We start from the raw sequence: 18337 nt of genomic DNA, 5'->3' as shown, positions 1-18337 counted from the left end.
GTCTAGGACCGAATGCTTGGGGACATCTCTGGTTGGAGAACATAATCTAGATGAGGATCTAGTAAAGAAGGCTGAGAAGGAGAGATCAATATAGATGAGAGAAGAGAGAATGATATCCCCAAAACCTAGAGAGAAGATTATCTCTAAGAAGGAGCTGGTGATTAGCAGAGTCAAAGACTACAGAAGGGATCTAGGAGAATGAAGATTGGGAAAAGGCAATTAGATTTGGCAATTGAGAAAACATCTGAAATTTTCAAGAGAGTAGTTTTGCTGAGGAAGCCAGATTTTAAGGGGTTAAAGGGAGAATGAGAGGATAGAAAGTGGAGTCACCTATTACAGATGGCCTTTTTGAGGGAGGTTAGGCATAAAGGGCAGAAGAAATGGTGGGTAGGATGGTATCTGCTAGGGATAGAACGATCAAGTGGTGTTTGAGCATGGGGAGACATGTGGATGTTTGTAGGTAGTAGGGAAGAAGTCAGTCTACTGAGAGAGATTGAAAATAGGTGATAGAATGGGAATAAATCTATGATGGCAAGGGATGGGATTGTTTGAGCAGTTAGAGGGATTGGTGAGGAGTAAGGCTACATCATCACGTAAGATGAAGTAGGAGATAATGGTATAAGGCATTGAGGGATATAAGAAGGAAGAAGGAAGAATATGGAGTTAATAGTGAATGGCCTCAGTTTTTTCTGTAAAATATGAAACAAGGTTGTCAAGTGAGAGTGTGAGTGAAGGAGGGATCATGGGAGATTTGAGGAGAGAGAAAAAAATTTGTAAGAGCTGCTGGAGATAGTGGGATAGAGATAATATAATAGGGATAAGGGAAATATAATAGTATTGCTTATCCTGGGTAAGGGCTCAGTTGAGGTTTTGTAACAAATATGTAGTAGACCCAATCATAGTGGATATGTGATTTTTCTCCACCTTCATTTATTTGTTAGAAGTGAAGGTAATAAATGGTGGGAAGAAAACAAGACTGAGACTTGACTGGGTATAATGGACAATATGATAAGGGGGTTAAGAATGTAAAAGAAAAACACAACTATAGAGTTTAACTAGTTTATCAAGGGATCAAGATGAGGAGAAAAGGGGATGGAGTGACCAGTGAAGGAGAGACAGTCTGGGAGAGAATTGAAAAGTCAAAGTGATACCATAAAAATTAGGAGAGCAAGGGATAATTTACTTATCAGATCTTTGAAGAAGGCAAGAAGTTATGGCTAAAAAAGAACTAGAGAACATTATAAAATGTAAAATGGATAATTTTGATTAAATTTAAAAGGGTTTGCACAAAAAACCCCACTGCAGCCAAGATTAGAAGAGAAACAGAAAGCTGGGATTTTTTTTTTTTTCTGAGACAGGGTCACACAGCTAGGAAGTGTTAAGTGTCTGAGATCAGATTTGAACCCAGGTCCTCCTGACTTCAGGGTTGGTGCTCAATTTATTGCACCATCTAGCTGATCCTGGGAAAGAAAATTTATAGCCAGTATTTTTTTCCTCCTTTTTCCCTCCTCCTCTCCTTTCCTCCCTCCCTCCCTTCCTTCCCTCCTTTCTCCCTTCCTTTCTTCCTTCCTTCCCTCCTTTCTCCCTTTTTCTTCCTTCCCTCCTTTCCCCCATCCTTCCTTCTCTCCTTTCCCTCTTCCTTCTTTCCCTCCTTTCCCCTCTCTTTCTTTTTTCTATTTCTTTTTCTTTTTATTTTCAACATTCACCCTTGCAAAACTGTTTCAAAATTTTCTCTCTCCTCTAGACACCAAGTAATCCAATATATGTTAAATATGTACAATTCTTCTATACATATTTCCACATTTTTCATGCTGCACAAGAAATCAAAAAGGAAAAAAAATGAAAAAGAAAAAAGCGTTTATGATAAAGATCTCATTTTTAAATCATATTAGAGAATTGACTCAAATTTATAGAATACAAGTCATTCCCTAACTGATAAATGGTCAAAGGATATGAACAGAAAATTTTTAGATGAAGAAATTAAAACCACCTATAGTCATATGAAAAATGCTCTAAATCACTATTGGTTAGAGAAATCCAAATTAAAACAACTTTGAGGTACCACCTCATACCTCTCAGATTGGCTAAGATGACAGGAATAAATAATTATAAATGTATAAAAGGGGATGTGGAAAAATTAGAACATTAATGCATCATTATTGGGGGAGTTGTGAAGTGATCCAACCATTCTGGAAAGCAATTTGGAATTATGCCCAAAGGGTTGTCAAACTCTGCATAACCTTTGTTCAGTGGTGTCTCTACTGGGTCTATATCCCAAAGGAATCATAAAAGAGGGAAAAGAACCCCTATGTGCAAAAACATTGTTGCATCTGTCCTTGTGGTGGCAAGAAATTGGAAATTTAGTAGATGCCTATCAAATCGGGGAATGGCCGAATAAGTTACAGCATATGAAAGCAATGGATTATTGTTGTTTTATAAAAATGATGAACAGACTGATTTTAGAAAGATCTGGAAAGATTTGCAAAAAAAGTGATGCTGAGTGAAGCAAGAAGAACTAGGAAAACATTGTACACACCAACAGCAGGATTGTGTAATGATCAACCATGATAGACTTGGTTCTTCTCAGTAATCCAAGGCAATCCCAATAAATTTTGGATGCAAAATATCATCTACATTCAGAGAGAGAGAGAATTATGGAAGCTGAATATACATCAACGCATACTATTTTCATTTTTTCTTCTTGTGGGTTTTCCCTTTTGTTCTGATTTTTTTCTTCCAACATATGATACATGTGGAAATGTGTAAAAATGAATGTAAAATATAACAAAAATGTTTTATATATAACTGGGGAAAATAATGGTAATAATAATAAAGAAACAAGACAGGTCAAGGTATTGGAGGTCATGATGTACACAAAGAGTAAGGTTTGGTAAAGAAAGTCAGGGGAAGAGGTGGAAAATAATCGATTATAGTTAAATAAGGGGATTTTCAGATTATTCAATATAGCGATTGCATATTTGTGAATGATTTCAAGCTTTAGGATACGATTATCTGTGTATGGCTGAAGTAAAATGGAAGAGTAGGTCATGAGAAGTGAATAAGTGAGGAATTGACAAATTATGGTGTTTAACAGAGTCAACATGTATCTTGAATGTACCTAGTATATAGTAAGCACTTGGGGAGGAGAGAAAAACCATGAATCATATATCAAACTCATTGAGGAAGGAAGAGGAATGATGGAGGTCAATAGACAATAGCTACCAGAATTTTAATTGAGTGACAGAGATGAATAGCAATGAGAGAGTTTCTGAAAGGAAGAGAATTGAGAAGTGTCAATGGAGTATTCCAAGGAATATTCCAACTTTCCCATCTAGACCAAGCTTAGGGAATGAAGTTGCTGTCAGTACTGGAAGGGGTGTTCAGGAAGGTTCTGTTTGTTGTCAAGGGAAAGGGCAGATTTCAGTAACAGCTAGAAGATGGAAGGAGTGAGAGAGGAAAAGTTTAAAGATGAAGGGAAGTTTGTTACCTATGGATTGGGCATTTCACAAGGCACAATGAAAGGAGAAATTAGTGTTTGGTTGGAACTTTGGGAGAGAAGGATTGAAAGAAATGAGAATAAGAAATCAATTGGTGGGGGGTGGGGAATAGAATTTGAATGATGTATTTAGAGCTGGAAGGGACCTTAGAGGCTATTGAATCCAATCCCTTCATTTTAAGATTAATAAACTGAGGCACAAGAAATTAAATAACTTGCCCAGAATCCTGCAACAAGCATCTTGAAGGATTTGAGCTTGTTTTCTTGGTTCCAGGGCACTATACTTGAAATAGTGTGGTGGGTGAGTGGATGGACTACAGAAATGGAAATGGCTTCTAAGGCCCTAAGGATAGAGGAGTCATCTGTTTGTCATTAACTTGGAAGGTTGAATCCAGATGAAGCTATAGCTAATTGCTTTGATTATACCCCCTAAAGTGAGGCCTGGCCCTTTTCCATTGACTAGAAGGATAAATGAAGCTTGAATCATTACAGAAAGGAGACTTTCTGGAGCACTGCACAGGGTAAGCACAAAAGAAATATCTTCAAGCAAAATTGTATTTCACATGGGAAAACAAATTTCACTTTGGGAAACTCCCAAAACTCAATGAAAAACAAAAAAACTTGGTTTGATAAAAATCTTACAAAGAAATATTTAGATATGCTAAAATGCTATGAAAATGAGATTTTAAAATATTGAAGAAATTGCAAAATAATTTAACATAGATTAAAATGATTTTTTTAAAAAAAGCTTGTTGGAAACTAAACTGCATAAATATCACCGGACATCGCTTGCTGGACAAATGTCCAGCTTGGTTGGACTTGGCTTTTGTAGTGACTACTGTGGAAAGAGTGTTCCTCAGAAGCATCATATAAACTCCCACTGAATCTTAGAGTTGGCTTTCTCCCCAGATGTTCAGGGAAAATTCAGTTTTGCTCCAGCCTGGCTCAGCAAAGGGTATTGAGAAGAGTCATAGCCCCAGGTTTTAATGGGGAAAATGGTGGCATTATTGCATTAGCAACGTAGGGAGGAATTCAAGTGGGAAGCAAAGAGAAGAAGAATAGTACAGTTGCTAGTTGTCTCTTGATGATGATGAATCAAGTGTTGAAGCAGAAAGGAGTCCCAAATGAAGTATAGGAATTATGCCCCTTAAAGTCACTTAGACGCCCTTTGACCCAGCACTGTCACACTACTAGGTTTATGCCTCAAAAGGATCACAAAAAAGGGAAGGAATCTAGTTGCATAGCCGTAGTTAAAACAGTATTTTTCATTGAAATGGAAAACTAAAATCAAAAAGAAGAAATCTCAAAGGTAATTTAGTCCAAACCTCTGACTGATGAAAAAACCAAAGGCCATAGAGGCTTACCCAGAGATAGTGGGTGGCAGAACCAGACTGTGAATTCAGGTTCCATCAAATTCAGTGTTCCAAGTTCATCTTGCTTTCTACTATACTAAGTTGACTCCGAAAAAGAAAAGGAGATTAAATGTCATGTGTAAATAATAGAAAAAAAAATTCCCAAACAACAACAACAAAACAATTTGACTAGAAACAAAGTTCAAGAGAGAGTAATTTATAATAAAACTGGAAAAATACAGAGGAATTTATATTTGATCCCAGAGGTAATAGAGATACTGGACTTTATGTATTGGAATGTAAGCTTCTTTATTAGGCTGTAAACTACTTGAGGGTAGGGATTAATCTTTTACTTTTTTTTCATCTCAATGATATTACACATGGTAAATGCTTAATTAAATGGTTATTGATTAATTGGTGCTTAAAGAGCAACATTTTCAGATCTTCATTTTAGGAAAATCTCTAACAGCTGTGTGGAGGTTGGATTAGAGAAGGAGAAAACTGGGGCAGGGATGTCCATTAGAAAATTATTACAACAGTCCATGTTCAGAATGCTGAGGGTCTAAATTAAGAGTTGTGTCTGTGTAAGCGATATAAAGGGACAGATGTTAAAGACTGCCATATTCATTGCCAATTGAATTGCCAATTTGTTGGATATATGGGGGTCAAGGAGAGTGAGGCAACAAGAATAATACTGAAGTTGAGACCATAGGTAATGCTATTGAGAAAAATAGTTAAGTTCATGAGAAGAATGGATTTTGAGGGAAAAATAAATTCTGTCTTGGATAACATGTTGAGTTTGCTATGTCTATGGGACATTCAGTATGAAATATTTAATAGACAATTGGTCAAGTGGAAATGAAGTTCAGAAAGGTGATTAGGATTGCATATATTGATCTATGAGTCATCTGTGAAGAGATAATTAAATCTGTACAAGCTGATCAGGCTACCGAGTGAATGAGTGGGGAGGCCGAGGAGAGAGTCTTGGGGCATCCTTGATTCTTAAGAGTTGAGAGGAAGATGATGGTTCAGAAAAGAAAGAGACTGAAGTAGTAACCAAGTAGATAGGAAAATAATGAGAGAAAACAAAGTCAGCAAAATCAAGTGAGGAAGTAGTCTAGGGAGGTATGAGTTGTTAACAAGCTTCAAAAGCTGAAGAGAAGTCAAGAAGGATGAAGAAAGAGAAAAGGTCAAGTTTTGGTAATTAAGATATCACTAGTAAGTTTAGAGAGAGCAGTTTCAGGTGAATGTGAATGGAAGTCTGTGAAAGGTTGAGAAATGAGAGGAAATGGAGTAAGTGTAAATTTTTCTAGAAGTTGACTAAGAAAGGTAGGAATATATAGTTTATCACTTGATATAAAATATAGCATGAAGAGTCAGTGAGATTAAGTGAAGTTTTTTTTTTCCCCCCAAAAAATGGTGAACTGGGTATATTTTAGAAAAGTTGGAAAGAACCAGAAGATAGACTGAAGATCTAAAGAGAGACAGGGGATGATTATGAGAGTAATATGCTAGAAAAGACAGGAGGGGGATGGAAATCAAAGGTACATGTAGAGGGACTGACCTTGGTGAGAAGGGCCACCTCTTAATTAGAGATTGGAGTAATAGAAGAGAGAATGAGAAATTCCAAGAGTTTTGAGATGTAAAAAGTTTTCAGGCAAAATCCTCATCTAAGAGGGCAATGTGAAGGGATAGGGTGGGAGTTCTGCCAAGAGAAAACAGTTTTTGTGGGAAGTACAATAGAAATTAAGCAAAAGGATTTCCTTATTGCAATAAGGAGTCTGATGAGATTTAATGAGAGGTCAGAGAACTCAAGACACTATAGATATATGACTTCTCCAGCTTCAGCCAGCAGCATGAGACTAAGTGGAGAATGCATATGGTGGGAGTAATTCAAGATCAGATTTTAGCAATATGGCAATAGCAAAAGGACAACAGGGCGGGGATTTGAATAAAGTATACAACTGAAATGGTTTACTACAGGGTCAAGCTTGGGAAGGGAAGGTGAGTGAAGTCAGATCAGAAATGAAAGTTTGGGAAAGTACTGAGGGATGAGGGGTTAGAGGTTATGGTGAGGATATAGAATACATTCAAGGGAATAAGGTAACAAGAAAGATGGAATAATAGGGAATGATAATAGAATTTCCCCCTTCCTGGTAATTTCTCAATTTCTATTGAGTGTATCATCCTCCTTCTAGTATGTAGCTTACAACTTCGGCATCATCATCAATGATCTACACATACGCACACACATATATGCATACACACATATTTATCTTATGATCAGTTGGCACATGTGGTCTATCTAACAGCTATTGTATCCCTTGTATCTGTCCTCTTCACTGTATTCATGTTTGCCACTCAATATAGGCTCTTTCCTAGATTATAGCAATAAACTCCTTATAGATCTCCCTGTCTCAAGTTTCTCTTTATTCCAATTCATCCTCCACACAGCTATCATATTTACATCTTTTTTTTTTTTTTTTGGCTGAGGCTGGGGTTAAGTGACTTGCCCAGGGTCACACAGCCAGGAAATATTAAGTGTCTAAGGCCACATTTGAACTCAGGTCCTCCTGACTTCAGGGCTGGTACTCTATCTACTGAGCCAACTAGCTGTCCTTCATGAGTTACCTTTTTAAAGCACAAGTCTGAGTACATCACTACCCAGATCAAGAAGCTTCAGGATAAGCTACAAACTACTCTGTTAGGCTTTTAAGCCTTTCATTATCTGGTTTCTGATTTTGTATATATTCCCATATACTACTACATTCCTGTTAAGCCAAGCTGCTGTCTTTTCCCTCTAATGACATTCTGTCCCCACCTCCTCACCCATTTCACACCCCACCTTTGTACAAGCTGTCTCCTATGTCTGGAATGCTCTCCCTTTTCATCTCTCTTAAGATTCCCTAGCTCCTTTGAAGCTTAATTCTAGTACTAACTCTTATGAGGCCTCTCCTTATTCCTCCAGTTATTAATAAGTGGGGGAATGCTTTATATTTATTTTTATAGTTATTTATCTATATACATTTTATTTCCCATCAGTACAGTATAAATTCCTAGAGAACAAGAATTTTCATTTTTGTCTTTGCATAATAAGTGCTTAATAAATGTTTATTGATGGAGCGAAATGAAATATAACCTTAATGACAATCATAGAAATGACTCCTTTCCTGGGAAGCTAGATCATATGATCTTCCTAAAGTCTCTAAAGTCCCTAAGCTCTAAAATTCAATTATTCTAGATCACCATTTGACTTATGAGGAAACTACTTATCCAGTGCAATACAATTAGCCTCAGATGTGGAATTGGAGCTTGGTTCTTCTGATTTGAAGTCTAATCCTTCTTCTACCACACATACTATATCCCATGGAAGAAGACATATTGGGAAATAGAAGGGCCACAGGAGAGCAAGGGGTGGAGGGAATGGGAATCAGTATAATTTTGAAAGTTAAATAATTTCTGGCAACTATTTTTAGCTAGCCAGGATCTGAGAAATTGTCTCCTTTAACTTCTGCATTTTACAGATAAGGAAATTGAGTCCCAGAGAACTATGGTCTTAGTTAGTACATGGTAGAGGATTCAAATTGAGGTCTTTTGACCTTAAACCCTGTGCTCTTTTCTCTACACTTTGTAGCCTGCTTTCTGACCTCCCATATCTAGACTACTGAGCAGAAGCATGTGAAAATAGGTATTTTAATACAATACTGTGTAAAATGTATTAGAGGCAAGGTATAAGGGCCATACACTTCTGCCTTAACTCTTCTCTAAGGCAACCTTGTCTCCCCAGCTTTTGCCCTTGACCACTCACGGTGACAGTGGCCAGCAATCCCTCAGGTACATTGGCCACGATGATGCCGATGAGGAAGATGACAGCATGCAGCCAGCCGTAACCCAGGAGAAGGGAGAGACCGAAGAAGGTGACTCCCAGAAATACAGCCACCGCTGTGATTATGTGGATAAAGTGCTCAATCTCAATGGCAATGGGTGTCTTGCCAGCTTCCAGGACAGAGGTCAATGAGGCAATTCGTCCCATCACCGTATGATCTCCAGTGGCAATCACAATGCCCCGGGCTGTTCCTGTGGATAAAGTGGGAAGGATGATTACTGAAAGTGCCCCTTTCTAACTAGGAAGGTTTTTGAGTTGTTCAGAGGAAATGAATAACATCCAAAATTGAATAAGAGTCCAAGCCACTTTGGAGAGCTTTCTCATTTGAAAAGTTGGTGTGAGGTAATGTTTTTAAGTACCAGATTTGGAATCGAGAAAACTTGGCTTAATTCTTCCTCAGAAACTTACTAGCTATATAACTGACCATATGCAAGTTAATTACTCTTGGAATCTCCTTTTCTTACTAATAAATTGGAAGTAATAATTGTCTATCTCATAGGATAGTTATGATTTTAAAATAAGGGAATCCATATAAACACTTTGCAAACTTTAAAGCCCTACCTAAATTTAAGCCATTCATTCTCATTCATAAACTGCCCCAACTCCCCACCACCATGCCTCCAGCCTTTGATCTGTTCCATATTCAGGTCTGACAGATGGGGTCTTTTCTATTCTGAAAGGCATGGCAGAACATTTCACAATCTCTTGAAACAAATGTTTTGTTATGTAATTATTATCCCTGCTCAGTTTTTCATTATGACAAACTCTAAATCCACTTACTCGTTTTTTGTTCAATTGCTCAATTTTTTCCCAAATCTCTAGAAATGGAGCTATGTAGTCTTCTTTCTGGTAGCAGTATAAGGCTTTATTGTATAACTCTATCCCAACCCTGACATAGTTACTTGGAGCCTTTTGCATTCTTGTGAGCTGCACAAGTCACAGAATCCATGTTTTTTGTTTTAATTAATTCCTTCATTCTCCTTCACCAGAACTTAAATAAATATTTATACTATGCCACCAATTAACAGGTGACAAGAGAGCTTTAAACTAAATCACTTATAAAATCAGAGGAAAGGAGGATGGTTCTGATGAGAAAATGGGCCACATCCTATCACCTGAACTCGGGGATCAGGAACTTTGCTGAACTCTCAGGGCGTTATTTGCTATAATGATATTTTCATAATGCCTTAAGGTTTCCTCACAACAACCCTCTGAGATGGGACAAATATTGTCCCCAATTTACAGATGAAGAAAACTGTAGCGAAGTGACTTGCCTAGGGTCACACCAATAAATGGTAGAAGTGGGATTAGAATCCAGATTTGTCTCTCTAAGGCCAATGTTCTTTATTCTACCCTGCAATTTGCTTCTCACATTCATTATTTTCTCCATGGCTGTTATTTGCGCTGGCTTTCAAAATCAAAACTGAAGTTAGAATGGGGACCCACAGATTCAAAGAATCGCAGTTGGATAGGACCTCAGAGGCTATGTGATCTTTATTATCCGAATAGGAACCACATTTTAATATCATCTAGACTCTCTTAAAAAAAATCTTTAGTGAATGATAGATCTTTTATTCTATCTCCAAAAGCATCTATTCTGATTTTGGATAACTAATTGCTTAGTTTTTTTTTCATATATTAAACCTAAATCAATCTTCCCTATCTCTAAAGCTAAAATGAACAAATCTTCCATGACACAGATCTAGCCCAAGTCAGGTTGCACATCTTCAGGCCCTTCCTCTGATTTTCATTTGATATGGCCTTCATTCCCCTCATATTCTTGCTGCCCTCTTCTGGACGAATTATATTTTCTCAATGTCCTCTACTTGGAGGTCCTCTGTCCCCCTTTTGCTCCCCAGTGTCCTAGTGTACCTCACAAGCAGAGAAATTTTCCTTTCTGGATAGAGGATTTGGTAAAATGTTAAAACTATTTGCTGAGAAGGGTGAATGAAATGGAACCCAAACCACTGCTCCCTTGTCTGCCTTTTCTGCTCTGCTAATTAGTTAGCAGATGAGAATATCATTAACACTTAATGGTGGATCTTAAATCTCAGTTGGATTAAGTGCGCTATCCTGCGAACTTCACCTTCAACACAGTTGGTGGAGAAGAAGCAGATGTTACGGGTTTCTAGGGGATTGGGGTCACTGAAATCGGGAGAACGGCTTTGTGGCTCAGACTCGCCAGTCAGAGATGAATTATCAACCTGAGAGGAAAAAGAAAAATAGGTCATCAGCACATGTGAGAGAGACTCACAGAACAATTAATAAATATTTATTAGGTGCTGAAGAGACAAAGAGAAAAAGCAAGGTCTCTGACTTTCACATATCTGCCAGCATGAACAGGGTACACAAACATACATTGTCCTGGTATTATAGATTTTGAGAATTGAAAGGTATGGCGGCAAAATATCCAGGAGTCCAACCCATATGCAAAAAGAATCCCTACTATGATATACCCTAATAGGATCTAAATGGAATCTCTGCTTAAAGACTACCAAAGCTGGGGGTGGTGGTGAAAGTTACAGATATTGAGATATCTATACTATCAGGCACGAATATAGAATACACTACCACTTCTGATTCACTGGATGATTTCTTCTCTTATCTTCAAAATTACAGTTCTCTTTTCTGAGTCTATAACAATACCATAGTTCTATTCTCTCTAGTTTTGCCTCCTTCCCACCTTGCTAAGATTTTTAAAAATAGCTTTTTATTTTCAAAATATATGTAAAGATAGTTTTCAACATTCACCCTTGGCAAAACTTTGTGTTCCAAATTTTTCTTCCCCCTTTCCCCTACCCAGCAAGTAATTCAATATAGCTTAAACATGTGCAATTCTTCTATATATATTTCCACATTTATCATGCTGCGCAAGAAAAAAAAAAGATTAAAAAGGAAAAAAATAAGAAAAAAGCAAGCAAACAACAAAAAAGGTGAAAATGGTATATTGTAATCCACATTCAGTCCCTTTAGTCCCCTCTCTAAATGCAGATGGCTTTCTCCATCACAAACCTATTGAAATTGGCCTGAATCACATTATTGTTGAAAAGAGCCATGAACATCAGAGCTGATCATCACATAATCTTGTTGCTATATATAATGTTCTCTGGGATATCTAAGTGGCTCAGTGAATAAAACACTACCCCCGAAGTCAGAAGGAACCTGAGTTCAAATTTGAGCTCAGACACTTAATATTTCCTAGCTGTGTGACCCTGGGTAAATCACTTAACCTCAACTGCCTCAGCAAAAAAACAAAACAAAACAAAACAAAACAAACAAAAAAACCCAAACCAATGTTCCCTTGATTCTACTCATTTCACTTAGCATTAATTCATGCCAGTCTTTCCAGGCCTCTCTGAAATCATCCTACTGATTGTTTTTATAGAACAATAATATTCCATAACATTCATATACCATAACTTACTCAGTCATTCTCCAATTGATGGACATCCATTCACTCTTCCAGCTTCTAGCCACTACAAAAAGGGCTGCCACAAACATTTTTGCACATGTGGGTCCTTTTTCCCTTTTTATAATTTCTTTGGGATACAGACCCAGTAGGGACACTGCTGGATCAGAGAGTGTGCAGAATTTGATAGTCCTTTAGGCATAGTTACAAATTGTTCTGCAGAATAGTTAGATCAATTCACAGCCCCACCAACAATGTCTCAGTGTTCCAGTTTTCCCACATCCCCTCCAACATTCTTCAGTATCTTTTCCTGTCATCTTAGCCAATCTGAGAGGTGTGTAGTGGTATCTCAGACTTGTCTTTATTTGCTTTTTTCTAATCAAGAGCAATTTAGAACATTTTTTCCCATATGACTAGAAATGGTTTTAATTACTTTATCTGAAAATTGTCTTTCAATTGGAGAATGCCTGTTAAGATTCTTTTTTTTTTTAAACACACATTGCTTTATGAATCTTGTTGGGACAGAAAATTCAGAGCAAAAAGAGAAAAAACATGGGAGAGATTAAAGAAAATAGAAAAAAGAAGTGAATATAGCTTATGCTAATTTATATTCAGTCTCCTTAATTCTTTTTCTGGATGCAGATGGCATTTTCTGTCCAAGGTCTATTGGGTTTGCTTTGAACCTGCTAAGATTCTTTAATCTTGTCCTAATGGAGGGCACCTCAATTAGTCCTTCTGGGGCCACCAGACTCACCTTACATCCTTGGGCAGAGATGACCCGGAGATCAGCAGGAATTCGGTCCCCCCCTTTAACCTCTACCAAGTCTCCCCGAACCACATTCTGTACATGGATCTGCATCTTCTCCCCCTGCCGAATCACTACGGCTTGCTGTGGAGAAATAATTGAAGGTTACTGTCAAGGTTTCCTTCTCCTATCATTGAATTTCCTTTTTAGCTGAATTTCACCTATATGGGATTATTAGACTATAGAGATTTTCAACCAATTCTCTTCTCCAATAGTAACTTGCTGATAGAAATCTAAGCCAGAACATTTTCAACTATGTGGACTCTGATTATCGAAAGGAATGCTGCCACACCAAGATGCTAATGGTCTCTTTGGGGCTGCTTGATGTCATAAATTTTTCCATTAAATATCTCTTTCAATTTAAGACTTCTCCTGCCTATAGTTAACATGTCCTTCCAGTCTAACTTCTCCATTTCTTACTCTGTGAATCTCTAGAATCCAGGAATACTGACTGAATTGTTTGCTCCCTTATTTTCCCCAATGCAATGTCTCATTCTCATATACCTTGATTCCCATTGCTATTTCCAGTTTCCCTCCTCTATTATCACACATAAAAACCAGTCTGGGTATAAAGATCCAAGGCAGAGGAAGCCATAGGCTTGATGCTAAAACTCAGTCAAGACTCACTTTAGCATCTGAGTAGAGAACATGTAACTTGCTACAAACTCTAAAAATGTTCTGATCAGCATAGTTATGGCTAGAGCAAAAGACCTCTGATTATGTTGTTGACTATGCCCTCTACTCTGGGTGGCTGATCTAATTGTTGCTGAAGGACTCAACCAGTTTCTTCCTTAGACGGTGCCTTCTTAAATGCCGATTAAAAGCCGATTCCGACTTTGAAAGGGAAGCAATGACTTCCCTTATCTGAGACAACTCTCTTAAGAGCCACCTGTTTCAAGGGGTATCTGCCCAGGTTAATTTATTTTTTGAAAGTTCCTCCGCTTGGGGAAAGGGATTTCTTTTTGTGGATAGAGGTCCTTTGTTACAGAATTCTATGGGGAAGATTCTGTTTAGGGGAGGTCAAATCCTTTAAACATTGGATGACCTAAATAACTTTTATTTTTAGCCTGGTGATTCTACATTGAAAGATTGAGGCAGGAAAGATATGCTCAATCTCTCTTGTTTGCACATATCCAACCATGTCACACCTCTACCCAAGAAACTTCTGTGATTCCCTTTCACTTCTGAGACAAAATATGGACTTCTTGACAATGGAAGCCCTTAACAATCTGGTTCCAATTGATCTCTACTGACTGCTTTCACAAACTGTATCATAACCTCCTCATACATTTGTACATTCCAGATAAATTTGCTTACTTGCTGTTCTCCACATGCCCCATTATTTTTATTTTTATTCATTCATTCATTTGTTAGTTAGTTTATTTATTCATTCATTCAATTATCTATCTGTCCATCTGTCTATTAATTCATGTATTTTTTTATTCATTCATTCATTCATTCATTCATTCATTCATATTTATTGTTTTGCTGAGGCAATTGGGGTTAAGTGACTTACCCAGGATTACACAGCCAGGAAGTGTTAAGTGCCTAAGGCCAAATTTGAAGTCAGGTCCTCCTGACTTTAGGCTGGTGCTCTATCCGCTGTGCCACTTTGTTGCATAGTATAGTTTTTAAAAAGATGATTGAATATAAAACTGCAAATCTATTATCTACAACTAGCTATTTCTTTTAAATATATAATAGTTATGTAAATTTCTTTTTTTTTTCCTTTTTTCTTTACTCCCTTCACCTTCTGCTTCTAGAGATACATGAATATGAGTGTAAAATCATACTATACTACTACTATTTATCAGTTCTTTATCTGGATGCAAATAAGTGTGTTCTTTCATATGTCTGTTGTTATTAATTTGGTTATTTGTAACAATCAAAATTACTTATTAACTCAAAGTTATCCTTAAAATAATATTGCTATTGCTATATACAGTGTTCTCTTGGTTCTGCTCATTTTGCTCTTCATAATTTCATGCAAGTCTACCCTTGTTTTTCGAAGGTCATTGAGCTCATTATTTCTCATAACAAAATAGTATTCCATCACAATCATATGTCACAACTTGTTCAGTCATTCCCCAATTGATAATCATCCCAGAAATGTTCAATTCTTTGCTATCATAAAGAGAGTTGCTATAAGTAGTTTAGAACACATTGGTTCTTGTCTTTTTCCCTTAATCATTTTAGGAAATTGACCTCGTAGTGGTGTTGCTGTGTCAAAGGGTATGCAGTTTAATAATTCTTTGAACAGAATTTCAGATTGCTCTTCAAAATAGATCAGTTTACAATTCCACTCACAATGATTTGATGTCCCAATTTTTCCACATCATCTTCAACATTTGCTGCTTTCCTCTTCAATCATTTTAACCAAACTGATAGGTATAAAATGATATCTTAAGGTTGTTTTAATTTTCATTTCTCTAATCAATAATAATTTAGAACATTTTTATGTGACCACAAAATGTTTTGATTTCATTTTTCATTCCATTTATCAATAGGGGAATGCCTTGTATTCTTATAGATTTGACAAAGTTCTTTGTATATTTTAGATATGAGACCTTTATCTGATAAACTGCCTATAAAATTTCCCCCAATTTTCTGCTTTTTTCTGATCTTGGCTACATTTGTTTTATTTGTACAAATCCTTTTTATTTTAATGTAATAAAAATTATTCTTTTACACCTCACAATGCTCTGTACCTCTTGTTTATTCATAAATTTTTCACTTATACATGAGTCTGATAAATAAACAAGATACATGAGTCAATAAGACGAGCAAGAGTCTGTTCCTCGATTTTTAAAAAATATTATCTCTATTATGTCTTAAATCCATTTTGACTTTATCTTGATAAATAGTGTAAGATTTGGGTCCATGCCCATTTTCTGTCACACTGCTTTCTAGTTTTCCCAGTATATTTTTTAACCAAATAATTAATCCCAATCTAAAGTATTAACATTTGTCAAATACAAAGTTACTATATTTCTTTGCTGCTAAAATTTGTATGCCTACTTGACTCCATTAATCTATCTTTATATTTCTTAGGCAGTACCAGATAGTTTGATAATTGCTGCTTTATGAAACAGTTTTAAGATTTGAGCACTGCTGAACCTCCTTCATTTTTTGTTCTTCCAAATGAATTTTTTTTAATTCAGTAAAATTTCTTGTAGTTTAATTGGCATGACATTGAATATATAAACTGAGTAAAATTATATTTTTATAATATTGGCTCTGCCTACCCATGAGAAAGTAACATTTCTCTATTCATTTAAATCTAACTTTATTGCATAAAATTTTTTAAAAAATAATTTTGTTTATATAGTTCCTGGATTTGTTTGGCAGGTGTACTCTCAGATATTTTATACTATCTAAAGTTATTTTAAATGGGGTGTCTCTTACTATTTCTTTTTGCAGGGTTTTATTTGTGATATATGAAATGCTAATGATTCATGTAGATTTTCTTTACACCCTGCTGCTTTGCAAAAATTATTGTTTCAACTAACTTTTTAATGGAGTCTTTGAGATTTTCCAAGTATATCATTATGTCATCCACAAAAAGAGATCATTTGATACATAATAACTTCTTGACTGTTCTTCTTTCCAGTTATTTCCTTCCTAATCTATTTTTCACACTGCTGCCTCAGCACTCTTAGATCATAGAATGATAAATTAGAAAGGATCTCAAAGAATACTAACTAAAAGCATTAATCATTATAACACCTTGGACAAATGAAAACTGATTCTGCTTCAAGCCCTCCTGAGATAATAAACTTATCATGTCCTTAAAGTCCCTTCCATTTTAATTCTCTAATTTTCAGGAAATTTTTCTTTATGTTGAACCAAAAACTACTTTTCATTGGTCCTGGTATGCATTCAGAGACCAAGAAGAATATATCTAATCTGTCTTTGATATTTGAAGATGCCGGTTTCTCTGGCCATCTCCTTCAATAGCCTCTTCACCAATCCATATTAGATGTCATGTCATGTCATGTCATTAAGTGTCATGCTCTGGAGGAACTTTTGCTCTGGAGCCCTGATCTTTTGATTGGTGACTATATCTCCTAGAACACTCTTTCAAGAAAGTCTCAGCCACACTTCATTTTCTCCTTTTTGATCATCTCCTTCATAGCTTCCTTATTAACCAGTTTATTGCCCTTTCCTTCCAGCCTCCTTTCCCCACCCTCTCCTCCAACTAATTCTGTTCATACATAAGCAAAACACTATCTACAACACACTATAACAGTGACCAACAATTAGGTTTTTGCTAGAAAAGCTCCAATGAAGGGGAACAATTTTTTTTTTTTTCTGAAGCAACTCAAAATTTTTTCTCTTTTATTTATTTTTTTTGTTGTTGTTCAGTCCTGTCTGACTCTTCATAACCTCATTTGGGGTTTTCTTAGCAAAGAGATTGGAGTGGTTTTCCATTTCCTTTTAAAACTCATTTTACAGAAGAAAAACTGAGATAAACAGTTAAGTGACTTGCCCAGGATCACATAGCTAGTAACATCAGACTTAAACTCATAAAGATGAGTATTTCTGGTTCTAGACCTGGCACTCTATCCACCCTGTCACCTAGCTGCCCTCTTTATATCATAACTAAATCTTTGCAACATCCACCCTTTGCTCCTATTTTTGTGTTCTAGAGCCAAGAATAATAAGTCTAATCTCTTTACAAGTTGATAGCCTATCAAATACTCTTAAGATCTTCTCCCTTTAGTCTTCTTCAGTATAAATATCCCCACTTCCTTCAAATGTTCTTTGTGGAATGCTCATGAGACTCTTCATTATTCTGCTTGTCCTTCTTTGGATACGCTTTTGCTTGTCAACAACATAGCTCCATGCATACAATATGCATATTGTATGCATACAGAACATACAATAATTCTATTGGCACCTAAGATCACAATGACTTTTTTTTTTTTTTTTTTACTGCAACATCTCATTTCTTTCTCCTGAATCTCATGATCTGCTTTTGAAATATGTCTCTCCCCACACCAGTAAAGGGCTGAAACTCGAGTTAATGCACTGAGTGGACAACAGAGCACTTAAAGGCTTATTACCTATTGAACAATACTCTATAAGAATATACTTGGAAAATGACCCTTCCCACTATCCTGTGCTGGCCCAATCGTTTGGTGTATACAGAGAATTGTAAGAGGGGGATGAGTAAGATGAACCAGGGTCACTTCTGGGTGGGAGACAAAGAGGTGAGGTAGCGGAAATCCTGCATTTATCCCCTTGACTTCTACCACTAAAGACCAAGAATAAAGACTTTTGCTTATCCTGACTCCTACTGATTCTAAAATATCCAGGGTGCTAATTTGGTCATCACATCCCTCCTCCCCCCCATCCCTTTCTGTATTTTTTTGTGTTCATTTTTGGA

At 36.6% G+C, this 18337-nt stretch overlaps 1 protein-coding gene and 1 long non-coding RNA gene across 2 annotated transcripts in view; one reads left to right on the top strand and one right to left on the bottom strand.

Annotated features, from left to right (window-relative positions):
- Positions 1–18337, bottom strand: part of LOC141539466 (sodium/potassium-transporting ATPase subunit alpha-2-like) — a 68342-nt gene that overhangs the window by 36228 nt on the left and 13777 nt on the right. Inside the window, 3 exon segments of the mRNA XM_074262300.1 lie at positions 8657–8925; positions 10821–10938; positions 12898–13032. Of these exon segments, the coding sequence (XP_074118401.1) occupies positions 8657–8925; positions 10821–10938; positions 12898–13032 (522 nt within the window).
- LOC141539475 (uncharacterized) overlaps positions 1–18337 on the top strand; it is a 34843-nt gene that overhangs the window by 4703 nt on the left and 11803 nt on the right. The gene's annotated exons all lie outside the window — the stretch shown is intronic.

This window comes from Sminthopsis crassicaudata, chromosome 4 (assembly GCF_048593235.1).
Source record: "Sminthopsis crassicaudata isolate SCR6 chromosome 4, ASM4859323v1, whole genome shotgun sequence".
Taxonomy (NCBI): domain Eukaryota; kingdom Metazoa; phylum Chordata; class Mammalia; order Dasyuromorphia; family Dasyuridae; genus Sminthopsis; species Sminthopsis crassicaudata.
The sequence above is the reverse complement of the archived record's forward strand: the minus strand, read 5'-3'. Positions and strand labels throughout refer to the sequence as shown.